This window comes from Clinocottus analis, unplaced genomic scaffold (genome assembly GCF_023055335.1).
Source record: "Clinocottus analis isolate CAN_PGR_092001 unplaced genomic scaffold, fCliAna1.0.p SCAF_15, whole genome shotgun sequence".
NCBI classification, from domain to species: Eukaryota; Metazoa; Chordata; class Actinopteri; order Perciformes; family Cottidae; genus Clinocottus; species Clinocottus analis.
The window spans coordinates 6563134-6588921 of NW_027175876.1; the positions used below are offsets into that span (position 1 = coordinate 6563134).

Here is a 25788-nt window from a genome sequence, read left to right on the forward strand (position 1 = left end):
GGCCCTTAGCTTCTAATAGGCCACAATGAATGTGTTCAGCACCATGGACAGCAGCCAAATTTTGTTTCGCGCCATCTAGCGTTTGATTGAAGGTCATTGATGACATAAGCCATGTGTCATAGATCTCTTTAATTAACGTGCTGAAATCGCTACTTAAACCAGATATTAACATACGCCACAAGGTCTGCCTAAATCCCTTGGTGAGCTCTTCATTGGAAAATACATTTCATAAAAGCATGTACTTTTTCATGGAATTCATTGTCTTTTGGTCCATTCCAGGAGTTTGAAGACATCGATTGAGTCTTAATGGTTTAACTTCACCCTGCGCGTTATCCCACGCAAAGACACGGCCAGCTCCTGGGGGACATGCAGTTTACTTTGACAGGGTCTTGTCGTGACTCACGCCAGGCGGTATAAATCACGAACAAACTTATAAAAGAGTCGCTGGGACACTGCAACTGCTGGCGCCCCGAGCTTCGGGAGTGAGCATCTGCTATTGAACCGGAATTAAAGTGACATGTTTGAGAAGGAGGGACTACTTGGATGCTGCAGTCACACTGCAGGGCAAAGGGCGACGGCAGTGCTGGGTTTATTCAAGGACTGCAGTCTGCGTGGGTTGACCACAAGTCGTTCCAGCAATAGCCTATAGGTCTAAGTGTTAATTATATAACAATCAATTAAAGGAATATATGTATTGCAATTCGTCATGTTCTTTTTGGGCTCGTCTCTGTCTTTGCTTATAGCTGTGAAAAAATGTAATGATCCAACAAAAATAAAAATACATTTCTGTTTTATTTACTCAAAACATAAACCTCATCAATCAATCTTTTGATAAGCTCCATCTTTCATAACCTGGCTTTGTGCAACTTCGGGGAATCACATTCAGCCACATTGGATCTTTTCATTAACGTGGGATTGATAGCCTTTTACAACGTGACCGTTTACAGACAACATTAGCAAAGCATCTTATATAAATACTTGGTTGGCAGTCTTATATGCAACATTAAGCAACTTAAAACATTTGCAAAGCAAGGCATAGCTTTCATCAACAGAAGTTCACAGCTCATTGAGTGATGGAGTTAAAGAGCCAACCTTCATTTGCTTAACCCTGTTGCCTATCTCGTGGATTGGAAGGCATCAGCACGGTGCATAGTAAAATATGGTTGCCTAGCACCTAAAAAAGTAAACCTCATATGAACCTGTGAAACACAAATGTTTGCATGACATCATTCTTGGATTCATGGTAAATCCAATATGCAGTGTGCAGAATCCACTGAGCATTCTTAAATGCAGCATAATAACACACACACACACACACACTGAATAATAATGTAATGGTTTATACGGAAAAGCCATTGCAAATTCTGACACCTTTTTTATATTTAAATTTTACATCGTATAAATGATGATGGTCCCACGGACTGGGCATGTTTCAACACCCTATGACAAGTGTATTCAGTACTGCTAGCACTGTCCTGCTGATGTGTCCATGAGTCAGCCCCTCCTGCTCCAGGGGTGCTGTTTTGTAGGTGACCCTGACCTCGAAATGTGGCGTGTCCTTCAGTTAACACAATGAATTTAGGCAGTCTAACCATTACTAGGAGGCCGCGTGGCCAAATTAGTACAACAGTGCCCTCTGCTGTTAAATACTGGTCCCTGCAAGCACCGAGAAGCTGCGTCTGCTACTGGTGGTTACATTTAATGATAGATGGTGTAGATGTCGTGGATTCTAAATGTAGTAATACATGTATTCGAAATAAACTGCACAAAAAACGACCTCATTTAAAAAAAGGAATTTAAATTGTCAGATTTGTATATCATATATTCATAATATGCTATAGTATGCTATAGTTTGTCAACAATGTATCGTCGCGCATTTTATTTCTTTTCCTTTTCTGTTGTCGTTTTTCTCATTTTTTTTTTTTTCATGTCCATATGAACTCTCGACCCGCGTAAAGACACACGCAAAATCGCTGTACGTCTACATTTCCGTCAATAAAGTTTTTAACAGAAAAAAATGGAGGCTGACTGACATGGATTGTAGGAAGCTAACCATCAGTTTCTCAAGAGTGGCAAGTACAGTAACAACTCCTTGCTTTTAGATACAAAAACCAAACACACATCGTATCACACGTGCCCCTACCAACACAACGTTAAGGTGAGAAGCTACTGCGTGTGTTGAACCCAACGATGTCATGCTGAGTTAGCTTTTTTTGTGAACTTCCGAGCTGGCTAGCTGTTGGAAGCAAACATTAGCCGGTGTTACGTTTTAACAGGCGACCCTGTTAACTGGCGACGTTTTAGCCGAACGCGTCCGTTCTTGTCGTAGTTACGACAGCCGTATCGAAAAATACAAAATAGAGCACGTTTAGCTGTCCTCGTGAATGCCACTTTTTATTGTTTAATACCATGTCAAATCATTTTATATATAATAATATATCGTATACAAATTAAACAATGCGGAATTTACGAGGGAAGCTAAGTACGTGTTTTCTTCATTTTTTTCAAGGGCTGTCTGTAACTGCGACAACAACGGACGCCTTTGGCTGAAAGTGGCCAGTTAACACGGTCGCTTATTAAACCGCAACACCGGTCGGCGTAAGCTAGCCTGTCATTGTTACAAAAACAAGTTTATTCCACAGCGATAATAACAGTTGACCACAAACTGGCTTTCAGTCCCGGGGTGTGTATATACATGACTGTACACAGCAGCTAACCATCATGTCGCCATCGTTAACCGGCATAGTGCTGTGCTTGTGTGTTCATGGGAGGAATCCGGCTCTGTTGTCATCAGCGGATGCGCCTCTTTTGGGCCAAGTGAGTCTGACTGCTACAACCTATTTAGCCAAATCAGGCACAGTAGATATTCACCACATGGAAGGCTTTATTGTGATTAAAATGTGCGATGGTCTAGCTCGGTGACTAGATGATGCAGATGATAGCTATGCAAGCTAAATTTGCAAGTCAGCCCAAAACTTCGAAGTGACAGAATAGCTGTTCTTTTTTCAAATTGTGTTGAAGTATATTCAATTTATTGTTGCATACCATTATGACGAGAACAGACAGACCGGTGCTGTGTTACTTTACCAGAAGCATCATAGATGAGCGTCTCAGTTGAAGAACATTCACTTTCTCAGTACTCTGTCTGCACATGAAATGATCAGAATACAAGTTACCATATTGGATGTAACTTACTAGAAAACAATCAGTAGAAGTGTTTTTTTCTGTCTGCACATTGCTTTTGCACTTAGTATGTCAAAACATGTATCCCAACTATAGGAAATCATACAATGTGTACACAACCAGACGTCAATGAAATGGCAACTTTGTCTTCTTCACACACTGCCAATGTAACTCCTAAACTATCTGTATCAACCTAATTGTTTTTATTTTTCCATGGTCTTTCTAGAGCTTTCTTGTGACTTCCTAATGTTTGAAGGGAAAGGTTTTGGCCTCCTTGATATTGCGCTGGGAAGCTTCCTAAAAAGGTATTTGTATAAAACAGCCAACAGTGCATTACGTGATTGCAGTTGATGTCCATGAACGAGGTGGGGCGCTGTTTCACAGCCTTTGAGCCGGTTCTAGACATGGCAAGACATGACAGCACAACTTGGGTTTCCGTAGTCCTTCAGTTTGTTTGGTAGTCCTGTTTCATTGACTTAATTTATGTATGCAAGCCTATTTTACTATGTCAATCACATTTACCACAAATGTAAAAAGATTATCACCAGTTACATCAGTTCTAACATAATATTTACTGTTAAATACTTTGTATTTTGTGTAGTAGTGTAATTCAAATGTGGTACCTCAACAGCTTGTGATGATGCCCCCGGGGCATCAATACAGTTTGATTTTGCTTTTCTTATCTCATCTTTAATAACTGATATTATTTCTCTTTCTGACTATTTGGCAGAGCGGTGGATTTTCTCAGTCACTATCAGAAGCTTTACACCTCTTTGAGGTCTGAAGATGGAGGAGGATCATGTCCACTGTATGTCCTGTGTCAATCAGAGATGCATGGTCAGACCTCAACCAGGCATTTCGTGTGATCTTATCACCTGTCCCTTGGTGTGTGGGGCTGTATTTCACTCCTGCAAAGCTGATGAACACCACCTTATGTGCGCACTGTTGAGGGTTCCCTGCCTAAACAGTGGCTATGGCTGCCCGGCCACCCCGGTTCGCAACCAAATGTATGCACACCTTGAAGTGTGTCCAGCTGGAGTGGTGTGCTGCACTATGGAGTGGAACAGATGGCCTGTTAGCTGTCTGGACTACACTTCCTACGAGAGCCTGAGCCGTGGGGTGGAAGAGGTGGAGCAGCTGGATATGGCCCTTGCTCTTCAGGACCAGCGTACACTACTCGAATCCCTCAAGGTGATTGCCATGGCACCTACGTTAGAAGGAGAGACACTTGTCCCTGCTAGTAAGGAGAACAGGGCAACAGACTCAGCTTTGCTTACATCTGCCCCTGAGGCCTCCACCATTACTGAGTCACCTTCACAGGTATCATCCTCACATCAGGCACAACCTCCCCCACAAGGCTCGGCAAAAGAGAGAATTGCCAGTGGAATTAATGGCTTGAACGAGGAGCACTTCAGTAAACTCTACGAGGCCACAGTGGAAACTGCAAGAAGCTTAGTTGCTGCTTTGGACTTTGTGAGCAGTGCAAACCTTATTGACAGCAGCAAGGAGTGTATCAAGAATAGATCCAGCAACTACGGAGACCTTCAGAATGGACCCGACGGAAAAACACCTGGAGCTGCTGATGGTTCTAATAAAAAAGAGATGGAGGAGCAAAGTGTTTGTTCTAGCTGTTTGAGAGGAAATGGGGCTGTGACAGGAACAGATCTAAATATTTTAAAAAGCTATCCGGTTGAGGTGAAAGATGACATAAATGCTGGGGTTTCTCAGGAGCCGGTCCACCCCCCAATGACATCTCCAATGCATGTCAGCCAGGGTGTGGCACAGAGAGCTGCTCATGTGGTCCTGGAAGATAGGGGACTAGTTCTTTTAGGGAACCATGGGCCTGAGCGAAAGTTCCACAACTACAATTTTTTTAGGGGCCAGGGACAAACTTCATTACCTAATGGACGGATAGGTTTCATCCCAGACAGGTCGGCGTTTAGATTGCGACCCAAAATGGAGGACAAGGCAGTAGATACCTCGGATCTGGAACAGGTGGACGACCCCATGGGTCTAGGAGAAATTGATCTAATCACAGCAGCGCTGCTCTTCTGTTTGGAGGAGTCCAGAGAGTGTAGGAGGATCTCTGACACAGTCTATGTTGACGGCTACCGTGTTGACTTTGGCACACAGACTTTCACTTTCCCTGCGGCAATCTTGGTAACCAACACCAGAGTGGGTGAAATTGCCTCTGCATCTGCCTGTGACCATGCTGCCCCACAGCTATCCTATCCGAGCCCTTTCCGCACTCTCCGCCTTGGGCTTGTTCTGGAAGCTCTGGAGGTCGAGGCAGTCCCGCATAACCGCTACCTCCCACCGAACCCCCGCTACCAGCACATGTTCCCGTTTGTCTGTGGTCAGTCATTGCGGCGGGACCAGTTTTCTTCCCATTTCACAAATGTCCATGGTGACATTCATGCTGGCCTCAATGGTTGGATGGAGCACCGCTGCCCCCTGGCATATTATGGTTGCACATTTTCTCAGCGGAGGTTTTACCCATCTACCGCGGGAGCCAAAGTGGTTCATGACAGGCACCTCAGGTCCTTCGGGGTACAGCCTTGCCCAAGGGCAAAATTTCTTAGTGACTTCCAGTGTGATCAAATTAGTGGGCTTCCCATTGAGATACTGTGGCACATAGCTGGATTCCTGGACAGTTTCAGCCTCTGCCAGCTGTCACTGGTGTCACGGACAATGAGGGAGTTGTGTGCCAGTCTCCTCCAGATCAGGGGCATAGTGGAGCTGCAGTGGGAGCGGAGACGATGGCCGAGTACCCCTGGCACTGTGTCATGGCAGATCAAAAACAGAGTGAGTAGTCAGAGTTTTCTGATGGATTTTTATTTTACAATATCTTATCAAATCGGATACAAAGATGTTGTGCTTTTGACAAGAGAAAACATTCCAAATAGCTGATGTGCCACTGTAGCTACAGTAAATACTATAATATTATACGCACACTTTTATTTTGTACTTTTTACCATATTTTTTAAAACAAAGTGTATGATAGTAGTGAGCTGGAAGGTAGATTCAGGATTGCTGTAACAAAAAACAGGGATTGTAGCTTCAGACAAAGCTTATATGTGAAGTTTTGACCTTCAGTCGTCATCTTTTTTTCTTTATTTCGGTCGCAGGTGTGGAGATTCAGCACCGCTTTCAGCCCAGTGTTGTCTTGGGGTTTCACCGATCTCCCCAGCATGTCGGACCATCTCAAGAAGTGCCACTTCAACAACGTGGAGCACAAGACGGAGCCTGTGCCCCTTCCTGCCATGTGCACTGCACGAGATGGACACTCGCTGCGTCGCGTCCTGCGTCACATTAACACCTGATTAAACAAAGATGACCTCTCGTAGCTGCACAAGAGTCACTGTGGTATTACGTGGATGTTGCAATTACATATTTTATGTCTTGAAAACATATAACTCTTCCTGTTTTACACTACATTATTAAGAAGCCTTAACTAAAAAACACCCTAATTGCCACAATCAAGGTCTGTTGTTGTGGGTGTTTCTATGTGGATTGCATGGATTTTTTGCTGAAATGTATCCTTATTCTGGTAAGATAAAATATATTTTCCTGAAGACAAATATGCATAATAGATTTATATTATTATATATGATATACTGTATAAATGTTTTCACTATCTTGCCTTTCATCAGTAGCCATCAGGAAAAGCGGATTGTTGGTTATATTGCATTATTTCTGTGTGACAGAAGTTATGCCAGCACTTTACACAAGATTTGCGTCACCCTCTTATCTTGGTATGTGACCCGAAATGATCTCGTCTTTCTGATTCCTATAGCAGGTGTCCACCTATTGCAAGTCTGTTGTCTGGATTTGTAGGACGTTGAGTCAAAAAAGATGGCAATTAATATGACAGTCTGATAATGCATGTGATTTGCTACCGTTTAATAAAGCTTTACAGCCTTTTATGTAGTTGTTTGTCTTTAAGGTTCTCCTTAGTTATTCAGTATAATATGTCATTGTTGTTACTATGCATAGCCTCTTTTGGAAAATATTAAATATGTCTGATTCAGATACAAAGATTTGTACAAAAGGTATAGCTTTTGTGAATGGTTAGCAATCTTTGAACTGTTTTCATGAATAATATCCAAAAAAAGACGATATTGACAAGTTTCAAGAACACTTCCATCCTTGGATTGACAGAAAGCGACCTGTCTAGAATGGGGAGTGCCTGAGCACGGTTTGACGGTCCTTTAGCATAGGAAACACTGGACTTCCTTGACGAAAGGAATGAAGATGATGCCGCACTATAATTCCTTGCAGTGGCAACATTTAAAGTGATGTACCATTTGGCTATTCACAAGAACAAACAATTATGATCGACAAACGCAGATCATTTAAGTCACCATTAGCAGCATTTGGAAATGTTTAGATGTTGTGTACTTTCATTAATCTGTTAAACCTGCTTGCAAACTACAAATGTTACAGATGCTGACAAAGTTCAGGTTTCGAGTAATTTATTTGGAAGACGAAGGCGGCCAAATCAGGTTGGGAGTAAGTCTTCTTATACTTGTGGGTTAACAAGTCCTAAATGGTTCTGGTAAATTATGCCAACTCTGACATTGAGCAATAATACCTAATATGATTTATTGCGAGAAATATTCATTGATTAAACATTACTGAAGAGCAGCTAAACACATTTTCATTGTTGGGGCAACCAAGCCTGTGGGGCAACCATGAGGGTGTGAAGGCAAAATTCAGGAATAAAATAGAAGACTCAGAGACAGTCATCTTTTTAACAAAAAGTGTCCCCCCCCTCCCCTCCACCCTCCTATTCTTAGGCAAAGACTGAGCGATTGCTATATAAAACTATAAATCATAGCTTGTTTAATAAAAAAAAAAAGCCCAACACTGCTGTATATATGTATGAATGTTTTGCCTGGCCTTGATTAGTTGGAAGAGTATGAATGTTTTGCCAGTGTTGGATAGGTTGGGCTTTGCGCATTAGTTGTAATTGTAGTAGCCAGTAAAATAATTAGTCATGCGTACATGAGAATTGTCAATAGAAACTTTCCAGAGAACTAGAGACGGGGCCTGTTTGAATGTCAGCCAGATCTATTGCACAATCATAATGTAACTTGGTGAAGACATTTAGTGACAAACCAAGAAAGCAAAGGAAACAAATCCTAATTTAGCTTCTTTAGCATTGGAAGTACTTGAACTGCACAATTCCTTGCAACATTTAAAGTGACATATCATTCGATGTTTTCAAGAACAAACGATCCTGAAGACAATCACAGATCATGTAAATAGATGTTGCTATAACTTTAAAATACTTTCAATAATCTGCAAACTACGAATGTTACATTGCTGAAAAGTGCTGTGAAGTGATCAAACTGACGTATTGATATTCTCTCTTTGGTGTTGTACTCCAGCCTCAACCCTCATTCTTATATTTTACTTCAGTTTCAGAAGCTTTATTGAAAGAGTTAAAGCTCTTCAGTCAGAGTCGTGTTTCTGATTATCTTCTTTTGAATAAACTATGTTGTTACATTACAATAAAAAACTGCTGTGTGGTGTTTCATAAACGTTTTTTTTATGATCAGATTATAATCTGCAAATACACCACAACATGACAGACGAGTCTAAAAGTCCCGAGAGGCAGCCTTGACCAACACAGACCACAGAACAGCTTCAATCTGAAGGTGTATGTGTGGAACTTTGCTTATCTTTTTTCATGGTATGACAGTTGATGATCCAAATACTACGTAAATAGGATAATCTTGGATGAAGTTAAGTGTTAGAAAATTTGAGTTTAGAAAAATGATCAAAAGCTTTTGCAAATATATTATTGACAAATTTAAAACATTTAGTGAAATATACATACAATGTAATGACTTTGTTTGTGTATTCATATATACTAGGGTAGTATCTGTCTTCTGACTAATTGAAGGAACACTTTCATATAATTAATACACTTTATGTTACTTGTGTTGATGCTATGTTCCCTTCATGCTTCAGCCTTGAAGGGTTTTGAGGAGGACCATCCCCTGTTGATTGACCACCGCGAAAAAGAGCTGATCCTTAGAAAGAGCTTTTACCAGTAAGTGTGTATGTGTGCAGTACAGCATGTACCAGGAGCTGCTGTTATGGTCTCAGAAATCATCTGGAGAAATTCATATGTGCCTTTTGGTAACTTCTTTTATTTTATAAGATGTTTAGTTTATAGTTACATCATCTCTTATGGGCGGGAGGTAGTAGCAAACAGATATAAGGCAGGGAGGACGGTCTTACAAGAGACAAGAAGCAGGAACACAGACCAGCTTCAACCTGAACGTGTAGGTATGAACTTTCCTTCTCTTTCCTCGTGGTATGACAGTTGATGATCCAAATAATACACTTGTAGTAAAGTGACCAGGATAATCCTTAACAAAGTTAAGTGTTAACAACATAGTTTTATCCCTGTTTACAACAAATTGGAGAAAAATGTAATGAATCATTTAAAAAACTAGTGTAAACCAGATCAAAACATTCATACAGTGTCATTAATGTGTTTTTTGCAGAGATGTGAAACATTCACACTGCAATTTAGAGATGTAAATGTGTTTCTTTTTCTCGACAGTTTCCACAGACTGATCATGGCTGAGTACAAGCTAGAAGTCACAACAGGTGACATGAAATATGCAGGAACATGGGACCACATATATGTCACCTTATTTGGAACTGAAGGGCAGAGTGAGAGAACCGAGTTGGACAACTTTGGCAGGGACCATGTGAGAGCAACAGTAAGTTGAATCCTATTTAACATCCTTAAATTAGATCTGGGACAATGTAATGACTTTTGTTTGTGTTTCCATAAATGCTGAGGTAGTATTTGTCTTCGGACTAATTGAAGGAACATTTACCTTTTATATAATTAATACACTTGATGTCACAGGGTGTGGTGGCGGACCCAGACAACAGAGAGTATGACATTGTTCAGAGTTTTTATTTCTGGGTATTGTTAGTCTCTGATTGAACAATCATGCCTGCTATGACGACATCTTTTTCTGGCACACGCAGACCTCGCATAGCTTCACTAAACTTAAGCCAACCTTTGCTTCTCTCTTTCTTTCCACCTGGACTTGTAGACTCTTCTATTCCCAAGGAGAACTACATTGACTTTGACCTTGTGTGATGTTACAAAGACTACCGCGCATTCACACACAATTTGTTTTTGGTTGATCTTTACAGGATAACATTTCATATCATACAGTGAAAACACAATCTAATGGCATTTCCTCTTCATGGTGCTAAGGTCACATGTTACGTTTAAATACAGAGTCCAGCTCATTGCTTTAGAATTTCTTATATTTGTAGCAGGATGTATCCTATGAAGGGCTTTAACCAGCCAGTTGGCTTGTCTTTGACCACGCACCTCCTAGATGTTGATCTAGATTTCTATTTGTTTTAATATTTAAATAAATATTTAAGAAGACTATCCGGTCTGTGCAGACATTTGTACTGCGTTGACTTTGACATTCTGTGATGTTAAGACTACCGCGTATTCACACACAATACATTTTTGGTTGATCTTATGTTTAAAATTATACACTGAAAACACACAAAAAAATCCCCCGGTCTGTGTGGACATTTGTATGCCTTAGATACATACATTGTGTTACGTTATATTAAATATTAAGGGTAATTTACTATTTAAAACACTATAACAGTCATGTTGAATTGTATTATATTGTAATTATTTGTTTAAATTTACACATTATTCTTTGTTTCAAGACAGGAACTTACACCCTGAGCACCAATCTGTCTCTGGGGAAACTTCTGCTGCTCAAGGTGGAGAAAGATCCTTTTTTCATTCTCCCAGAAGATGAGTGGTACCTCTCCAAAATAGTGGTGACGACTCCTGAAGGAGAAGCCCTTCTTTTCCCCTGTTACAGATGGATCTCTAGAGGAGAACTGGTGGAGCTCAGAGGAGGGAGAGGTCGGTTTCAAGTTCCCCCAATAATTGATAAAGGATCTTAAATATTGAGATTTATAGATATAACTTATTTTTCACACATTTGTTTTGTTGACGGTTTTGTCAATTGTGTCTTTTAAAGTTGTCTTGATGTTATGTTCCCTTCATGCTTCAGCCTTGAAGGGTTTTGAGGAGGACCATCCCCTGTTGATTGACCACCGCGAAAAAGAGCTGATCCTTAGAAAGAGCTTTTACCAGTAAGTGTGTATGTGTGCAGTACAGCATGTACCAGGAGCTGCTGTTATGGTCTCAGAAATCATCTGGAGAAATTCATACGTGCCTTTTGGTAACTTATTTATTTTTCAGATGGAAGATTTTGGCTGAAGGAATACCTCACATCAACAACTTCAATAATGCGTTGGATCTTCCAGCTGAAATCCGCTTCTCTAAGTCCAAATCAGATGAAATAGATTTCGTGAAAATGAAAACGTATGTCTACGTAGATAACAACTGGTTATATGTTCTATGTTTTGAGGAACAAAGTCAATTTGAGAATGCAGTATGCTGTTTAATCATATATCATGTATACCTTCAGCGGTCTTGAGCTGAAGATCAAGGGGCTGCTTGGATCTGCTGAAAAATGGGAAAGCATTGAAGACATGAAAAAAATCTTCTGGTGGAAAAAGACAACAATGTCAGGTATTTGTTTTCCCCATGATCCACCTCTGCAGTGCAAGTCACAACAATAATGTCATTGACATCATTTCAAAACCAGTGAATGAATATGTTTTTCCCGATGATGCACATCATGAATAATGTCATTGACATAATTTCATAACAATAAGCGCATGAATATAAAAGAGTATTTGGCAGATTCTATCATTAGTTCAACACAATAGTTAATTCTGAAAAGATATTAATACAATATATATGAAAGCATTTCAAGAAAAGTTGATATTCTGCTTATGAAATTAAGTGTTTTGGGGAGTAATATCGCTGTGATTTACCGAAATGCAAACCCAAGGCACACTTTTAATTAGAAAGGTGCACTTGGCAAAGTATATCTGCACGGTGTGTCTATACAACCCATAATTAGCTAATGTTGGAAGAAAAACATATTCACTCTTAATCAGTTACTGTTTCACTGTAATATTCAGACTTATCTTACTGTCTCTGGTTAATCTTACACACAAAGTCAGCATGTCTCCTGATAGCCATGAGACTGGGGAATCTGTGTGTCTCTGTCTGAAAGAACGTGCAATTCCATTTTTACCATGCCGAGGCCAATCTAAAGACGTCATGGTGGCCTCGGTGTATTGATAACCTTAAGCTATTTAAGAAGGTAGTGCTTTGCTCATTCGGAGAGCAGTCTTGGATATGCAATTTGTCTCTCACGTTGTACTTCTGACTCTGCTCCTTCATAAATGTTCCTGTTTTAATGATTTTACTCCGAGGGGTTGAGTGAATTGTTCTCACGGCTAGCCATTCAAATTAGTTCACAAATATCGAATTACATTAGATTGGATGTCGTTCCTGTTGGGTAAAACAATACATTTTTAGACAAAGTAGAAATCTCTCAGGAACAAACCAGCAAAGACTATGATCAACATCTTGTACTTGAAAAAAGTTAGACATTAGATATTAAATAGATGTATAGATAATGTATCATATCTCATATTTGCAATTCTTCCAGAGTATGTTACAGAGCACTGGAAGGACGATGATTTCTATGGATTCCAGTTTCTGAATGGACTCAACCCCATGGTGATCAAGCGCTGCTCAGCTCTTCCCCCAAACTTCGCAGTCACAGAGGAGATGGTGAAGCCGTTCCTGAAAGAGGGAAGCTCTCTGCAGGAGGAAATGAAGGTATGGAAGAGGAAGAGGGGCTTTAGTTTGGAGATAATCTGTGCTTTGGGAGATGACTGTATGTGTTTATCATGCCAATATCGTATTGCCTCGATGTGTCTGTGAAACCTATTGATGTTTGAAACGCTTCTCTCTGTCTCTCATCCACATACAGAAAGGCAATATATTCCTCTATGACCAGAAGAAGATGGATGGAATACGCCCGAGAGACAATAATGGAGAACCTCTGCATGTGACTGCTGGTCTCTGTTTGCTCTACTCGAACCCAAAAAACAAACTGATGCCCATCGCAATACAGGTCACATGATCATGTTACATTACACCGTACATTACTATGTTTTCAAAAGTCCACTTGCACTATTTGAACCTACAGAAACTAAATATGTTTTCATCAAATTCCAGTTGCATCAACAGCCTTCTGAGCAGAACCCCATCTTTCTGCCCAGCGACTCAGAGACTGACTGGCTGCTTGCCAAGATGTTTATTAAAAATGCTGATACTATGGATCATGAAGCAGTCCAACACCTCATGAAAACTCACTTTCTGTCAGAGGTCTATGCTGTTGCTGCTCTCCGCAGCTTCTCTGTGATTCATCCTCTCTATAAGGTATTTTTTTAATCTATTTCTTTGATCTGAACTGATGAGTTGACATTTGAATGATTGATTTTTCAGGTATACTTTCGGGTGTTGTATGTCAAGACAGGAATTTACAGGAAAAGGGATGAGGAATGCATGCAATACAAGTTTAAAACGCAAAGACTTGATATCTTAACTAATATTTTATGTTGATCTCAGAATAGTCGCATAACATTACAATTTAAAAAGTATGTATTACCTGAAAGCGATAATGCGTGTTATTTGTTCCATCTAAATTAACTTATTTATAGTACACTTAATGGTTAGACCCCTCAAAGCGGGACGCAATGGGACACAAATTATTCCTACTGGGGAGTCAGATTGGTTTTGGGTCATATTTTCTTTCTCATGTTCAAAGAAAAATGAAGCAATAAAACAATGGCTTAGAAGATTTTCTTAAAAAACAAACACTTCAGGCTCAATAATAAGGGAAACAGAGGAACGAGGAAATATTGAATAGGAAACTTGGGGATGTCCCCAAAGTGTCTTGTCAATTGCTCTGTAGCTCGTTTCCTGTTAGTGTGCCGTTAACATTTTTAATGGTCTTTGTTGATCATGAGATGTAAAGTTACATGTATCTAAAATAAAAAAGTCTGCCCCTGGAATCATAAAAATATTTCCCAAGTCAGTTTAGATGACAGAGTTTGCTAATGTTGTGTTTTTGACGTTCTATTAGTCCACTTTTTTTCGACCACATCTACTCGACATAAGCTTTTGCTATTCTGACACTCTATAAGAGACATTTGCATATCACTCTCCAGATTCTATTAAAATGATCCTCCACCATTTGACTAGAAAAGACAAAACATTAAAAGGCTCCTTTCCATAGTAAAACTAATTGTGTGTGTGTGTGTTTTCTAGTATGCAAAAATGTCTGAATAGCGAAGACCAAATGTATTGGCCTTTGTAAGAGCTTTACAATTTCCAATGATGAACCCCCTACATTATTACTAATTTTGTAGTGACAGTTAACTTACAGATAAAGAACTTTGCAGCCATCAGGGTTTACTCTGTAAAAGAAAAAAAAGTACTTGTTGAAAGCCTGTTTTCACTTTTGTTTGCTTCTGGATTCCTTTGAACAACACAAACAAGATGTACTGCCTGATAAAATGTTTCCTTTCTCTGCAAAGCTGCTGTTTCCACACTTCCAGTCCACTCTGTTTATCAACACTGGAGGCCGCGTATCTCTTTTTGGACCGGATGGGGCTTTGAGTATAGTATGGCTCTGTAAAATACATATCAGAATACAATGCATGATTCTTTTACTTGAAGACATGTGTGAATGTATTTTAAATATGTGTCCATTCATGATTTATTAGAGTTCACTTGGATACGACGGACTGACGGAGCTCATGAGAAGGCATCTCTCTGAAACGACCTACAGCTCTCTCTGTCTGCCAGAGAACATCACTGCACGAGGACTTGAATCCATCCCCAACTTCTACTACAGAGATGATGGTCTGAAGCTGTGGAACATCATCAACAGGTGATCTTTCAATGGATATTGCAACTGTCCCAATTTATTCTACAAGCAACAGATTAGAGTCTTTCTGTCGTATTCACATATACAACATGTAAATCTAATTATTTTGTGCTCACTAGCTTTGTGAAGGCAGTAGTGGAGTACTACTACCCCTCAGACAGTGAAGTGTGTAAAGACACTGAGCTGCAGAACTGGATCAGTGAGATATTCACACATGGCTTCTTGGGAAACAAAGCCTCAGGTATTTAACAGTAAACCTACAGCATTGTAATGAAGATAGTGAATGCAATAATTAACTGATAGTATTTGTTCTACCAACAGGGTTTTCAGCTGGCTTTCATACTGTCCAGGAGGTGATCAAATTCATCACCATGGTGATCTTCACAGTGACAGGTCAACATTCTGCAGTAAACAATGGGCAGGTAATGAGTTGGGACATTGGAATATGTATTGATGTTTATTCAAGTATGATTTGTGTTTTAATACTTCAGATGTATGAACATTGAGCTGCTACAATCATTTTGTTGTTCATTCCATTTTTCATTTGACTGAACATTACAAAGGTGGTAAGGTTGAATTCCCAGTGTAGATTTACATAACTTCATCCAGCAAAGTTTAACATTAAAACAAGTTAATTTAATTGGTTTTCCATCAAAGTTTTTACATCTTGAAATGTCTTTCATTATTTAGTTTGACTACTTCTTCTGGACACCAAATGGCCCACTCCTGCTGCGCAAACCTCCTCCAACCACTAAGGGGCAGTCAAGCATGGAGACGATTTTGGAGACGCTCCCAAATGTTGGAGAGACAGTCAAATTTGCAGCAATGGCTCGCCTCCTTTCAGAGAATTACTCTGACATGGTAAGTTTGGTGATGACGAACACTCATTATATCATGTCCACATTTTAAACGTGTTTCAAATAAAGCGTGTACCAAACACAGTACTGTGTCAATCTGATTTACTGTTTTGTGCTTTTTGCAGGTTCCCATTGGTGCATACCCCAACGAACGATTCCATGAGCCTGCTATAAAGCAGATGATGAAGGAATTTCAAGCAGAGTTGTCTTACCTCAGTGAAACAATTGCAACAAGAAACTTGCAGCTTGAAATACCCTACAGCTACCTGGACCCTCCTCTTATCGAGAACAGTATTGCTATTTAACTCAAGCCATTTGTGTCTCTGTGCATGAGGCAACAACATCAATACTCTTTAACACCCGTCTTGCATGCTGGGTTGTGGGTTAAACTCTGGAAAACTATACTCTAGGCTGTATCATGTTAAGTCAGCCTATGATGGGGTACCTGTAACTTTATGTGAATTATGTTTTACAAAGACATGTGTTGAGGAATTAAATAAATGAGCAGTTTATGTAGAAAATATTTGTTCTTTCCAGAAATGGTTGCAGCAAATTGCACGTGCTATTTGGGTAAATTGACCACATATTGGCAAACTGAAGGATAACTTTCTAGCATAAGAACACATTAAACCTTAATAAAGTCACATATCAGCTTTTATTGCATACTATGATACATGTTATTACCGAGCTGTAACGTAAAGTACAACATGTTTCAGTTTTTGTTTTGTTTATTACTACTGCTCTTGCTTTTCACCTTTTACGTATACCTGGCTTTTATAGGGTGTTACTTCCAAACAATATTTTCCAGTTGAATGAGGGTTAATGGGAAGGGAGGGATGCATCGCGCATTTGTGATTTACATTCAATCTTTAAAAAAAATGGTAAAAGTCAACATGACTTGAGCTGGAGTAAAAATGTATGTAAGTCAAAAAGTGAACTTATTCGAATTCAGATCTCCGCCAGTGTGCCTACAAAAACCACTGCTGTAATGTTTGAGTGAATAAATACAAACCACTAAATCGTGTCTCTTCAATTTATTTTGTATAGCCCAGAATACAAAATTGGCCTCAGAGCTTTACAATCTGTACACATACAACATCCTATCCTGGCACCTCACATCGGCACAGAAAAAAACTCCCTCCAAACAAAGGAAACCATAGAGAGAGCAACAGAGGATCCCTCTTCCACTACATGTTTCAGATCGTGTTTTGTTTATCCTTCCTCTTGTGTTAGCTTTATGTTACCATCACTTTATGTTAACGGACAGTTTTTACCCATGTCTTAAATTAGCTGTAAAATACACTAAAAGCAATTATATATCATTGAATTTGTTTCTCATCTCTTGGTTACCTTGTAAGGCCTTGTTATCCATGGAAATATTGTTGTATGTTTGAATAGTTTTGGTCTGGGTCTTTGGGCCTTTCTCAGTACACCCTTCGATTTCAGTTTAAAAATGGTCAAATTTACCTCAAGAGAATCATATAAATAAATAAAGGGTTGTTGTGTTACCCGACGATTACAGAGGGGTATTTACTGGCTACTACAATCTAATGGTTGTCTGTTCTGCCAAAAACCTTAAGTCTGCCCAGTCTGTCTGCCCCTGCTGCTTCCCAGCTCTGAGAAGATATGCTCCTCTAATTACGAATCGGACACTACTAAATGAGCCTCCCACTAATTTTAGTAGACTTTTATTTCTTAAACCATGCACTGCAACTTTTATTCATTTTCTTTTTCTTTTTTCTTGACTGTTTTAACGTTTTCTTGACTGTTTTTAAATCTGCATCATAGTCTGCTTTTTAATGGTTTTATGTGAAGCACTTTGAATCGCCTTGTTGTGGAAATGTGCTATACATGAACTTGCTTTGCTCAGATTAGTTGGAAGAGCATGAGTGTTTTGCCTTCCTCAGATTAGTTGGAAGAGCATGAGTGTTTTTCCAGTGGTGCATGGGTTGGGCTTTGCGCATTAGGTTACCGGTAGTGGTGTTGTGAAATTACACAAATTATCAGAACAGTTAGCCATTCGATTGTCGTAGCCAGTAAAAAAATTAGTCATTCGTACATGAGAACTGTCAAGAAAAACCTTCCAGAGAACTGGAGACGGGGCCTGTTTGAACGTCAGCCAGATCTATTGCACAATTATGATGTAACAAACCAATAACTGAACAAGTATGTGGCAAAGTGAAAGATATGCCAGGAAACATCGGTTCTGATGTGGTGAGATGATCGGACCTGTTTCCCCTTTTTGACTATTCGGACTCAGATGATCTGAAGGAAGCAGGATCAGTAGGTGGTTTGGCATAAAGGTGACAAAACCAGAAATTAGGGTTGGCGCAGTCCTACAAGGTAGTGAGCAAGGGTCAAATAGTCCTTTTTGCTTAGGAAAGTCCCTAACTGAATTAAATGACCCAGAAGTACCGAAGTGGCCGCCATGATAAGTGCCGGTCGAATTCTGTTTATTCAAAATTCAGTTAAAAATGTGCTGCAACCAGGACAAGAACACACTGACAAAGAAGATTAGAGTAGCACAGAGCAGCTAGTCTGAAAGGTGAATAACAACACAAGAAATATAAGTGTTTAGTTTATAGTTACATCATCTCTTATGGGCGGGAGGTAGTAGCAAACAGATATAAGGCAGGGAGGACGGTCTTACAAGAGACAAGAAGCAGGAACACAGACCAGCTTCAACCTGAACGTGTAGGTATGAACTTTCCTTCTCTTTCCTTCTCTTTCCTTCTCTTTCCTTCTCTTTCCTTCTCTTTCCTCGTGGTATGACAGTTGATGATCCAAATAATACACTTGTAGTAATGTGACCAGGATAATCTTCGTCAAGGTTAAGTGTTAACAACGTAGTTTTATCACTGTTCACAAGAAATTGGAGAAAAACTTATTAGAAAAAAAATTGAAAAAATATCAAAAGCTAAATAAATCATTTCAAAATATTTAGAGTAAACCAGATCAAAACATTCATACAGTGTCATTAATGTGTTTTTTGCAGAGATGTGAAACATTCACACTGCAATTTAGAGATGTAAATGTGTTTCTTTTTCTCGACAGTTTCCACAGACTGATCATGGCTGAGTACAAGCTAGAAGTCACAACAGGTGACATGAAATATGCAGGAACATGGGACCACATATATGTCACCTTATTTGGAACTGAAGGGCAGAGTGAGAGAACCGAGTTGGACAACTTTGGCAGGGACCATGTGAGAGCAACAGTAAGTTGAATCCTATTTAACATCCTTAAATTAGATCTGGGACAATGTAATGACTTTTGTTTGTGTTTCCATAAATGCTGAGGTAGTATTTGTCTTCGGACTAATTGAAGGACCATTTACCTTTTATATAATTAATACACTTGATGTCACAGGGTGTGGTGGTGGACCCAGACAACAGAACAGAGAGCATGAACTTTTTAAGGGTTTTTATTTCTGGGAGCACCTTAAGAGAAAAGTGTCATGGAACAGCAAGTCATCTGAGGAAAGGGAGGTGTGGGTGGAAACCGGGAAGGACAAGACAGGGCAGGCAGACTGGGGCACCAGGAGGATGATCCAAACTGTAGGAACAGGAAGCACAGAGTAGAGTCTATCACAATGCACCTTCTAGATGTTGGTCTAGATTTCTATTTGTTTTAATATTTAAATAAATATTTAAGAAGATTGTCCGGTCTGTGCAGACATTTGTACTGCGTTGACTTTAACATTCTGTGATGTTAAGACTACCGCGTATTCACACACAATACATTTTTGGTTGATCTTATGTTTATGTTGTCTGTGCGGGTATTTGTTCTCCTATGATACTTACATATATTGAGGTATATTAATGTATGATTACAACACTCTAACGGTCATGTTAAACTGTATTATATTGTAATTATTTGTTTAAATTTACACATTAATCTTTGTTTCAAGACAGGAACTTACACCCTGAGCACCAATCTGTCTCTGGGGAAACTTCTGCTGCTCAAGGTGGAGAAAGATCCTTTTGCCATTCTCCCAAAAGATGAGTGGTACCTCTCCAAAATAGTGGTGACAACTCCTGAAGGAGAAGCCCTTCTTTTCCCCTGTTACAGATGGATCTCTAGAGGAGAACTGGTGGAGCTCAGAGGAGGGAGAGGTCGGTTTTAAGTTCCCCCAATAGTTGATAAAGGATCTTAAATATTGAGATTTATAGATATAACTTATTTTTCACACATTTGTTTTGTTGACAGTTTGTCAATTGTGTCTTTTAAAGTTGTCTTGATGTTATGTTCCCTTCATGCTTCAGCCTTGAAGGGTTTTGAGGAGGACCATCCCCTGTTGATTGACCACCGCGAAAAAGAGCTGATCCTTAGAAAGAGCTTTTACCAGTAAGTGTGTATGTGTGCAGTACAGCATGTACCAGGAGCTGCTGTTATGGTCTCAGAAATCATCTGGAGAAATTCATACGTGCCTTTTGGTAACTTATTTTATTTTGTGGGGTTGTTTTTCAGATGGAAGATTTTGGCTGAAGGACTATCCCACAGCAGCCATTGCGATAATGCGTTGGAGCTTCCAGCTGAAATCCGCTTCTCTCAGTCCAAATCAGCTGAAATAGATTATGCGAAAATAAAAACGTATGTCTACGTAGATAATGTTTCCACAACTGGTCATATTTTCTATGTTTTGAGGCACAAAATAAATTAGAAAAATGTATATCAGTATGCTGTTTAATCATGTATTATGTATACCTTTTTTTTTTACTCTGTCTTACTTCAGCGGTCTTGAGCTGAAGATCAAGGGGCTGCTTGGATCTACTAAAAATTGGGAAAGTATTGAAGACATGAAAAAAATCTTCTGGTGGAGAAAGACAACAATGTCAGGTAAATTGTTTTCCCCATGATCCAAATGTTCAGTCCAAGTCACAACAATAATGAAATTGACATCATTTCAAAACAAGTACATGAATATGAGCATTTGGCAGATTATATTAATAGTTCAACACAACAACTGTTATTTCTACAATTATATTATTACAATACGAATGAAAACACTTTAAGAAACTTTGATGAATGATTAATTAAGTGGACTCGGTATTAATATCTCTGTAATCTATCTAGGATTTACCAAAATGTAAAATTATCACAAAATTAAAACACAACGAACACTTTTAACTGGAAAAGTGAACACCGCAGAGAATAGATATTCACAAAGTAAGAACACAACCCATAATTAGCTAACCATCAAAATGACATTACATTAGATAAGATGTTTTTCCTGTTAGGTAAAACAATTAATTTTTATACAAATTAAAAATATCTTATGAACAAACCAATGACTATGATCAACATCTTGTACTTGAAACAGTTATAGATTAGAAATTAGATAGATAAATACATAATGTATTATATCTCATATTTGCAATTCTTCCAGAGTATGTTACAGAGCACTGGAAGGACGATGATTTCTATGGATTCCAGTTTCTGAATGGACTCAATCCCAATGTGATCAAGCGCTGCTCAGAGCTTCCCCCAAACTTCGCAGTCACAGAGGAGATGGTGAAGCCGTTCCTGAAAGAGGGAAGCTCTCTGCAGGAGGAAATGAAGGTATGGAAGAGGAAGAGGGGCTTTAGATTGGAGATAATCTGTGATTTGGGAGATGACTGTATGTGTTTATCATCCCAATATCGTATTGCCTCGATGTGTCTGTGAAACCTATTGATGTTTGAAACACTTCTCTCCTCTGTCTCTCATCCACATACAGAAAGGCAATATATTCCTCTATGACCAGAAGAAGATGGATGGAATACCCCCGAGAGACAATAATGGAGAACCTCTGCACGTGACTGCTGGTCTCTGTTTGCTCTACTCGAACCCAGAAAACAAACTGATGCCCATCGCAATACAGGTCACATGATCATGTTACATTACACCGTACATTACTATGTTTTCAAAAGTCCACTTGCACTATTTGAACCTACAAAAACTAAATATGTTTTCATCAAATTCCAGTTGCTTCAACAGCCTTCTGAGCAGAACCCCATCTTTCTGCCCAGCGACTCAGAGACTGACTGGCTGCTTGCCAAGATGTTTATTAAAAGTGCTGATACTATGGATCATGAAGCAGTCCAACACCTCATGAAAACTCACTTTCTGTCAGATGTCTATGCTCTTGCCACTCTCCGCAGCTTCTCTGTGATTCATCCCCTCTATAAGGTATGATTGCTGGTGCTTTTATTTAAAATCTATTCCCTTAATCTGAAGTGATGGTCTGACTTTTTACTGATTGATTTTACAGGGTCTACTTTTGGGTGTTGTATATCGTCCATCGAGAGTTGATAGATTAGAGACAGGAAATTACATGTGCTAAGATGTTGCCCTTCTGACATGTAGTCATTTAGTCTATAAAATACACTTGCATATGACTCTCCAGATTTTTTTACAATGAACCTTGGCCTCCACCATTTGAGTATCTTTTGTAGACTTGTCCAGAATAGACAGCACATTGAAAGGCTCCTTTTCATAGGAAACTAATTGTGTAAGTGTTCCTTCTTAGCAACAGTCTTATGAGTGCAGACCAAAGATGTATTGGCTTTTGTAAGATCTTGACATAGAACGTGGTTTTATCTTGCATCAATTGTGATTAAGTGTCACCATTTTGCTCAGTATTACATTTTCTAGTGTTTGAAGTAACAGTTAACTTCACCTTTGGTGGTCAGATGTGCCGCCTGAATAAATTCTTCTCTTTCTCTGCACAGCTGTTGATTCCACACTTCCATACCACCCTGCACATAAACATTGGAGGTCGCATAAGAATTTTTGGACCGAATGGGGGTTTGAGTGAGGTATGGTATATTTCTGAATACAATACATAATTATTTTTACTTGAAGAAATGTGTTTGATTTTCAATATGTGTCTATTAACTATTTTTTCACCTGACGGGCCGTTGAAAAGGCACAGCTCTGTAAAATACATATTTCTTCAAGCTACCGTTGCAAGACGTAGGGTTTGACAATGCATCATTCTTTTAATTGAAGAAATGTGTTTGATTTGAAACATTTGTGCATTCATGATTTATTAGACTTCACTTGGATTTGACGGACTGACGGAGTTCATGAGAAGGGATCTCTCTGAAACGACCTACAGCTCTCTCTGTCTGCCAGAGAACATCACTGCACGAGGACTTGAATCCATCCCCAACTTCTACTACAGAGATGATGGTCTGAAGCTGTGGAACATCATCAACAGGTGATCTTTCAATGGATATTGCAACTGTCCCAATTTATTCTACAAGCAACAGATTAGAGTCTTTCTGTCTTATTCACATATACGACATTATTTTGTGCTCACTAGCTTTGTGAAGGCAGTAGTGGAGTACTACTACCCCTCAGACAGTGAAGTGTGTAAAGACACTGAGCTGCAGAACTGGATCAGTGAGATATTCACACATGGCTTCTTGGGAAACAAAGCCTCAGGTATTTAACAGTAAACCTACAGTATTGTAATGAAAATAGTGAATGCAATAATTAACTGATAGTATTTGTTCTACTAACAGGGTTTCCAGCTGGCTTTCATACTGTCCAGGAGGTGATCAAATTCATCACCATGGTGATCTTCACGGTGACAGGTCAACATTCTGCAGTAAACAATGGGCAGGTAATGAGTTGGGACATTGGAATATGTATTGATGTTTATTCAAGTATGATTGTGTTTTAATACTTCAGATGTATGAACATTGAGCTCCTACAATCATTTTGTTATTCATTCCATTTTTCATTTAGTTGAGTATTACAATGGTGCAAAGGTGTAAATTTACATAACTTTTTCTTGCAATGTTTGACATTAATATGAGTTAATTTCATTTGTTTTCTATCAAAGTTGTTACATATTGAAGTTTCTTTCATTATTTAGTTTGACTACTGCTCCTGGCCACCAAATGGCCCAATCCTGCTGCGCAAACCTCCTCCAACCACTAAGGGGCAGTCAAGCATGGAGACGATTTTGGAGACGCTCCCAAATGTTGGCGAGGCAATCAACTTTGTAGTATTGGTTTGCCTCCTTTCAGAGAATTACTCTGACATGGTAAGTTTGGTGATGACGAACACTCATTATATCATGTCCACATTTTAAAAGTGTTTAAAATAAAGCGTGTACCAAACACAGTACTGTGTCAATCTGATTTACTGTTTTGTGCTTTTTGCAGGTTCCCATTGGTGCATACCCCAACGAACGATTCCATGAGCCTGCTATAAAGCAGATGATGAAGGAATTTCAAGCAGAGTTGTCTTACCTCAGTGAGACAATTGCAACAAGAAACTTGCAGCTTGAAATACCCTACAGCTACCTGGACCCTCCTCTTATCGAGAACAGTGTTGCTATTTAACTCAAGCCATTTGCATCTCTCTGCATGAGGCAACAACATCAATACCCTTTTAACACCTGTCTTGCTGGGTTGTGGGTTAAACTCTGGAAGACTATAATCTATGCTGTATTATGTTAAGTCAGCATATGATTGGCTGCATGTTTCTTGGTGTGAATTATGTTTTCCATAGAAATATGCTGAGAAATAACTTAAATGAGCAGTTTTGGTACAACATGTGTGAGCTTAAACTTGTGATATGCATCAAAGAGGTCAAAGTCTACAGATATCTGCTGAGCAGAGATGACATAATGCAATGATTCCCTGCAGCAATCTGTTAAAAATATATATATATAAATCTCAACAATCAAGGCAAGCTAATTTCCTAATGTTTGTATTTTCATAAAGCATTATGTTCATTCAATAAAAAATAAAAGGCAACTTGTCTTGAGAGTTTTGAGCCATGAGCAATTTTCATATAAAATGCTGATTTAGGGATGTTTACAAGTGGACCGTGTCGTTGACTTTGTAATTTGGGTCAGATTTGCAGAGTGACAGAAACATTTAAAAGGATCAGAAACTGAAGCCAACCTATCCTAATTTAGGTCCCCTGCAAAAAATCCTCTGTAGGGCCTCACATCGGCACAGAAAAAATGTCCCAAAAACAACCTTTTAATGGGGAGAAAAATGGAAAAAAAACAACTAGGGCAGTGGTTCTCAAACTTGTTCTCTCACTCCCCACTTTAGAGGGAGAAAAATGTTCGGGCCCCGCCAACATGGGAACAAAATGGTCCAACTTTTTGAGACCAGAAATGCAGAGAATAATTCCCCCATTGTGGGATGAAAGGGTTCTTAAAAATCAATACCATTTTGTAATACCTCCGTGCCCCACTAAATAGCAATACTGTTCTCGATCTGAGTAAGGTCCAAGTTGTTGACATTGCTGACTTGATGACAATAATATCAATATAAGTATAATGAATATAAATCACAAATGCACTATGCATCCGTTCCCATAACCCTCATTCACCTGTAATATATTGTTTAGAAGTGACACCCTATAAAAGCCAGTTATATGTAAAAGGTGAAAAAAAAAAAAAAATGAAAACTGGAACATGTAGTACTGTACGTTACAGCTCGATAATAACATGTATTATACTCTGCAATAAAAGCTGATATGTGACTTTATTAAGGTTCAATATGTTCTCATGCTAGAAAGTAACCCTTTAGTTTGCCAATATGTGATCAATTTATCCAAATAACATGTGCAATTTACTGTGACCATTTCTGGAGAGAACAAACATTTTCTAACTAAACTGCTCATTTGTTTAATTCCTCAACACATGTCTTTGTAAAACATAATTCACATAAAGTTACAGGTACCCCATCATAGGCTGACTTAACATGATACAGCCTTGAGTTTAGTTTTCCAGAGTTTAACCCACAACCCAGCATGCAAGACAGGTGTTAAAAGGGTATTGATGTTGTTGCCGTAATGCAAATGCAAAAAAAGAAGAAGATGCAAATGGCTTT

At 39.1% G+C, this 25788-nt stretch overlaps 3 protein-coding genes and 1 long non-coding RNA gene across 5 annotated transcripts; all 4 read left to right on the forward strand.

The window, feature by feature from the left end:
• The first annotated feature begins 2024 nt into the window (after window positions 1-2024).
• On the forward strand, window positions 2025-7088 carry LOC137786076 (F-box only protein 30-like). 2 transcript variants are annotated; one of them, XM_068577726.1, is made up of 5 exons: window positions 2025-2158; window positions 2677-2817; window positions 3410-3488; window positions 3914-5988; window positions 6312-7088. In XM_068577726.1, the coding sequence occupies exons 4-5, from the start codon at window positions 3970-3972 to the stop codon at window positions 6504-6506; spliced, it is 2214 nt and encodes a 737-aa protein (XP_068433827.1). In that variant the 5' UTR covers window positions 2025-2158; window positions 2677-2817; window positions 3410-3488; window positions 3914-3969; the 3' UTR covers window positions 6507-7088. The 2 variants fall into 2 exon arrangements, with proteins under 2 accessions (XP_068433827.1, XP_068433828.1); XM_068577727.1 differs by lacking the exon at window positions 2677-2817.
• A 3893-nt stretch (window positions 7089-10981) lies between these two features.
• Window positions 10982-11559, forward strand: LOC137785736 (uncharacterized). The gene is made up of 3 exons (XR_011077531.1): window positions 10982-11122; window positions 11274-11355; window positions 11465-11559. It is a non-coding gene; the product is annotated as an uncharacterized lncRNA (long non-coding RNA).
• A 120-nt stretch (window positions 11560-11679) lies between these two features.
• LOC137785947 (hydroperoxide isomerase ALOXE3-like) lies at window positions 11680-16246 on the forward strand. Its single transcript, XM_068577524.1, has 10 exons — window positions 11680-11797; window positions 12792-12964; window positions 13119-13262; window positions 13367-13570; window positions 14731-14817; window positions 14920-15086; window positions 15203-15324; window positions 15405-15505; window positions 15774-15944; window positions 16066-16246. Exons 1-10 carry the CDS (start codon window positions 11680-11682, stop codon window positions 16243-16245), a joined length of 1467 nt encoding a protein of 488 aa, XP_068433625.1. The 3' UTR covers window position 16246.
• A 2288-nt stretch (window positions 16247-18534) lies between these two features.
• On the forward strand, window positions 18535-24279 carry LOC137785949 (hydroperoxide isomerase ALOXE3-like). Its single transcript, XM_068577526.1, has 15 exons — window positions 18535-18634; window positions 18995-19157; window positions 19851-20055; window positions 20206-20287; window positions 20411-20533; window positions 20676-20779; window positions 21330-21502; window positions 21660-21803; window positions 21908-22111; window positions 22654-22740; window positions 22978-23144; window positions 23250-23371; window positions 23452-23552; window positions 23808-23978; window positions 24100-24279. The coding sequence occupies exons 2-15, from the start codon at window positions 19011-19013 to the stop codon at window positions 24277-24279; spliced, it is 2010 nt and encodes a 669-aa protein (XP_068433627.1). The 5' UTR covers window positions 18535-18634; window positions 18995-19010.
• The last annotated feature ends 1509 nt before the right edge of the window (window positions 24280-25788 follow it).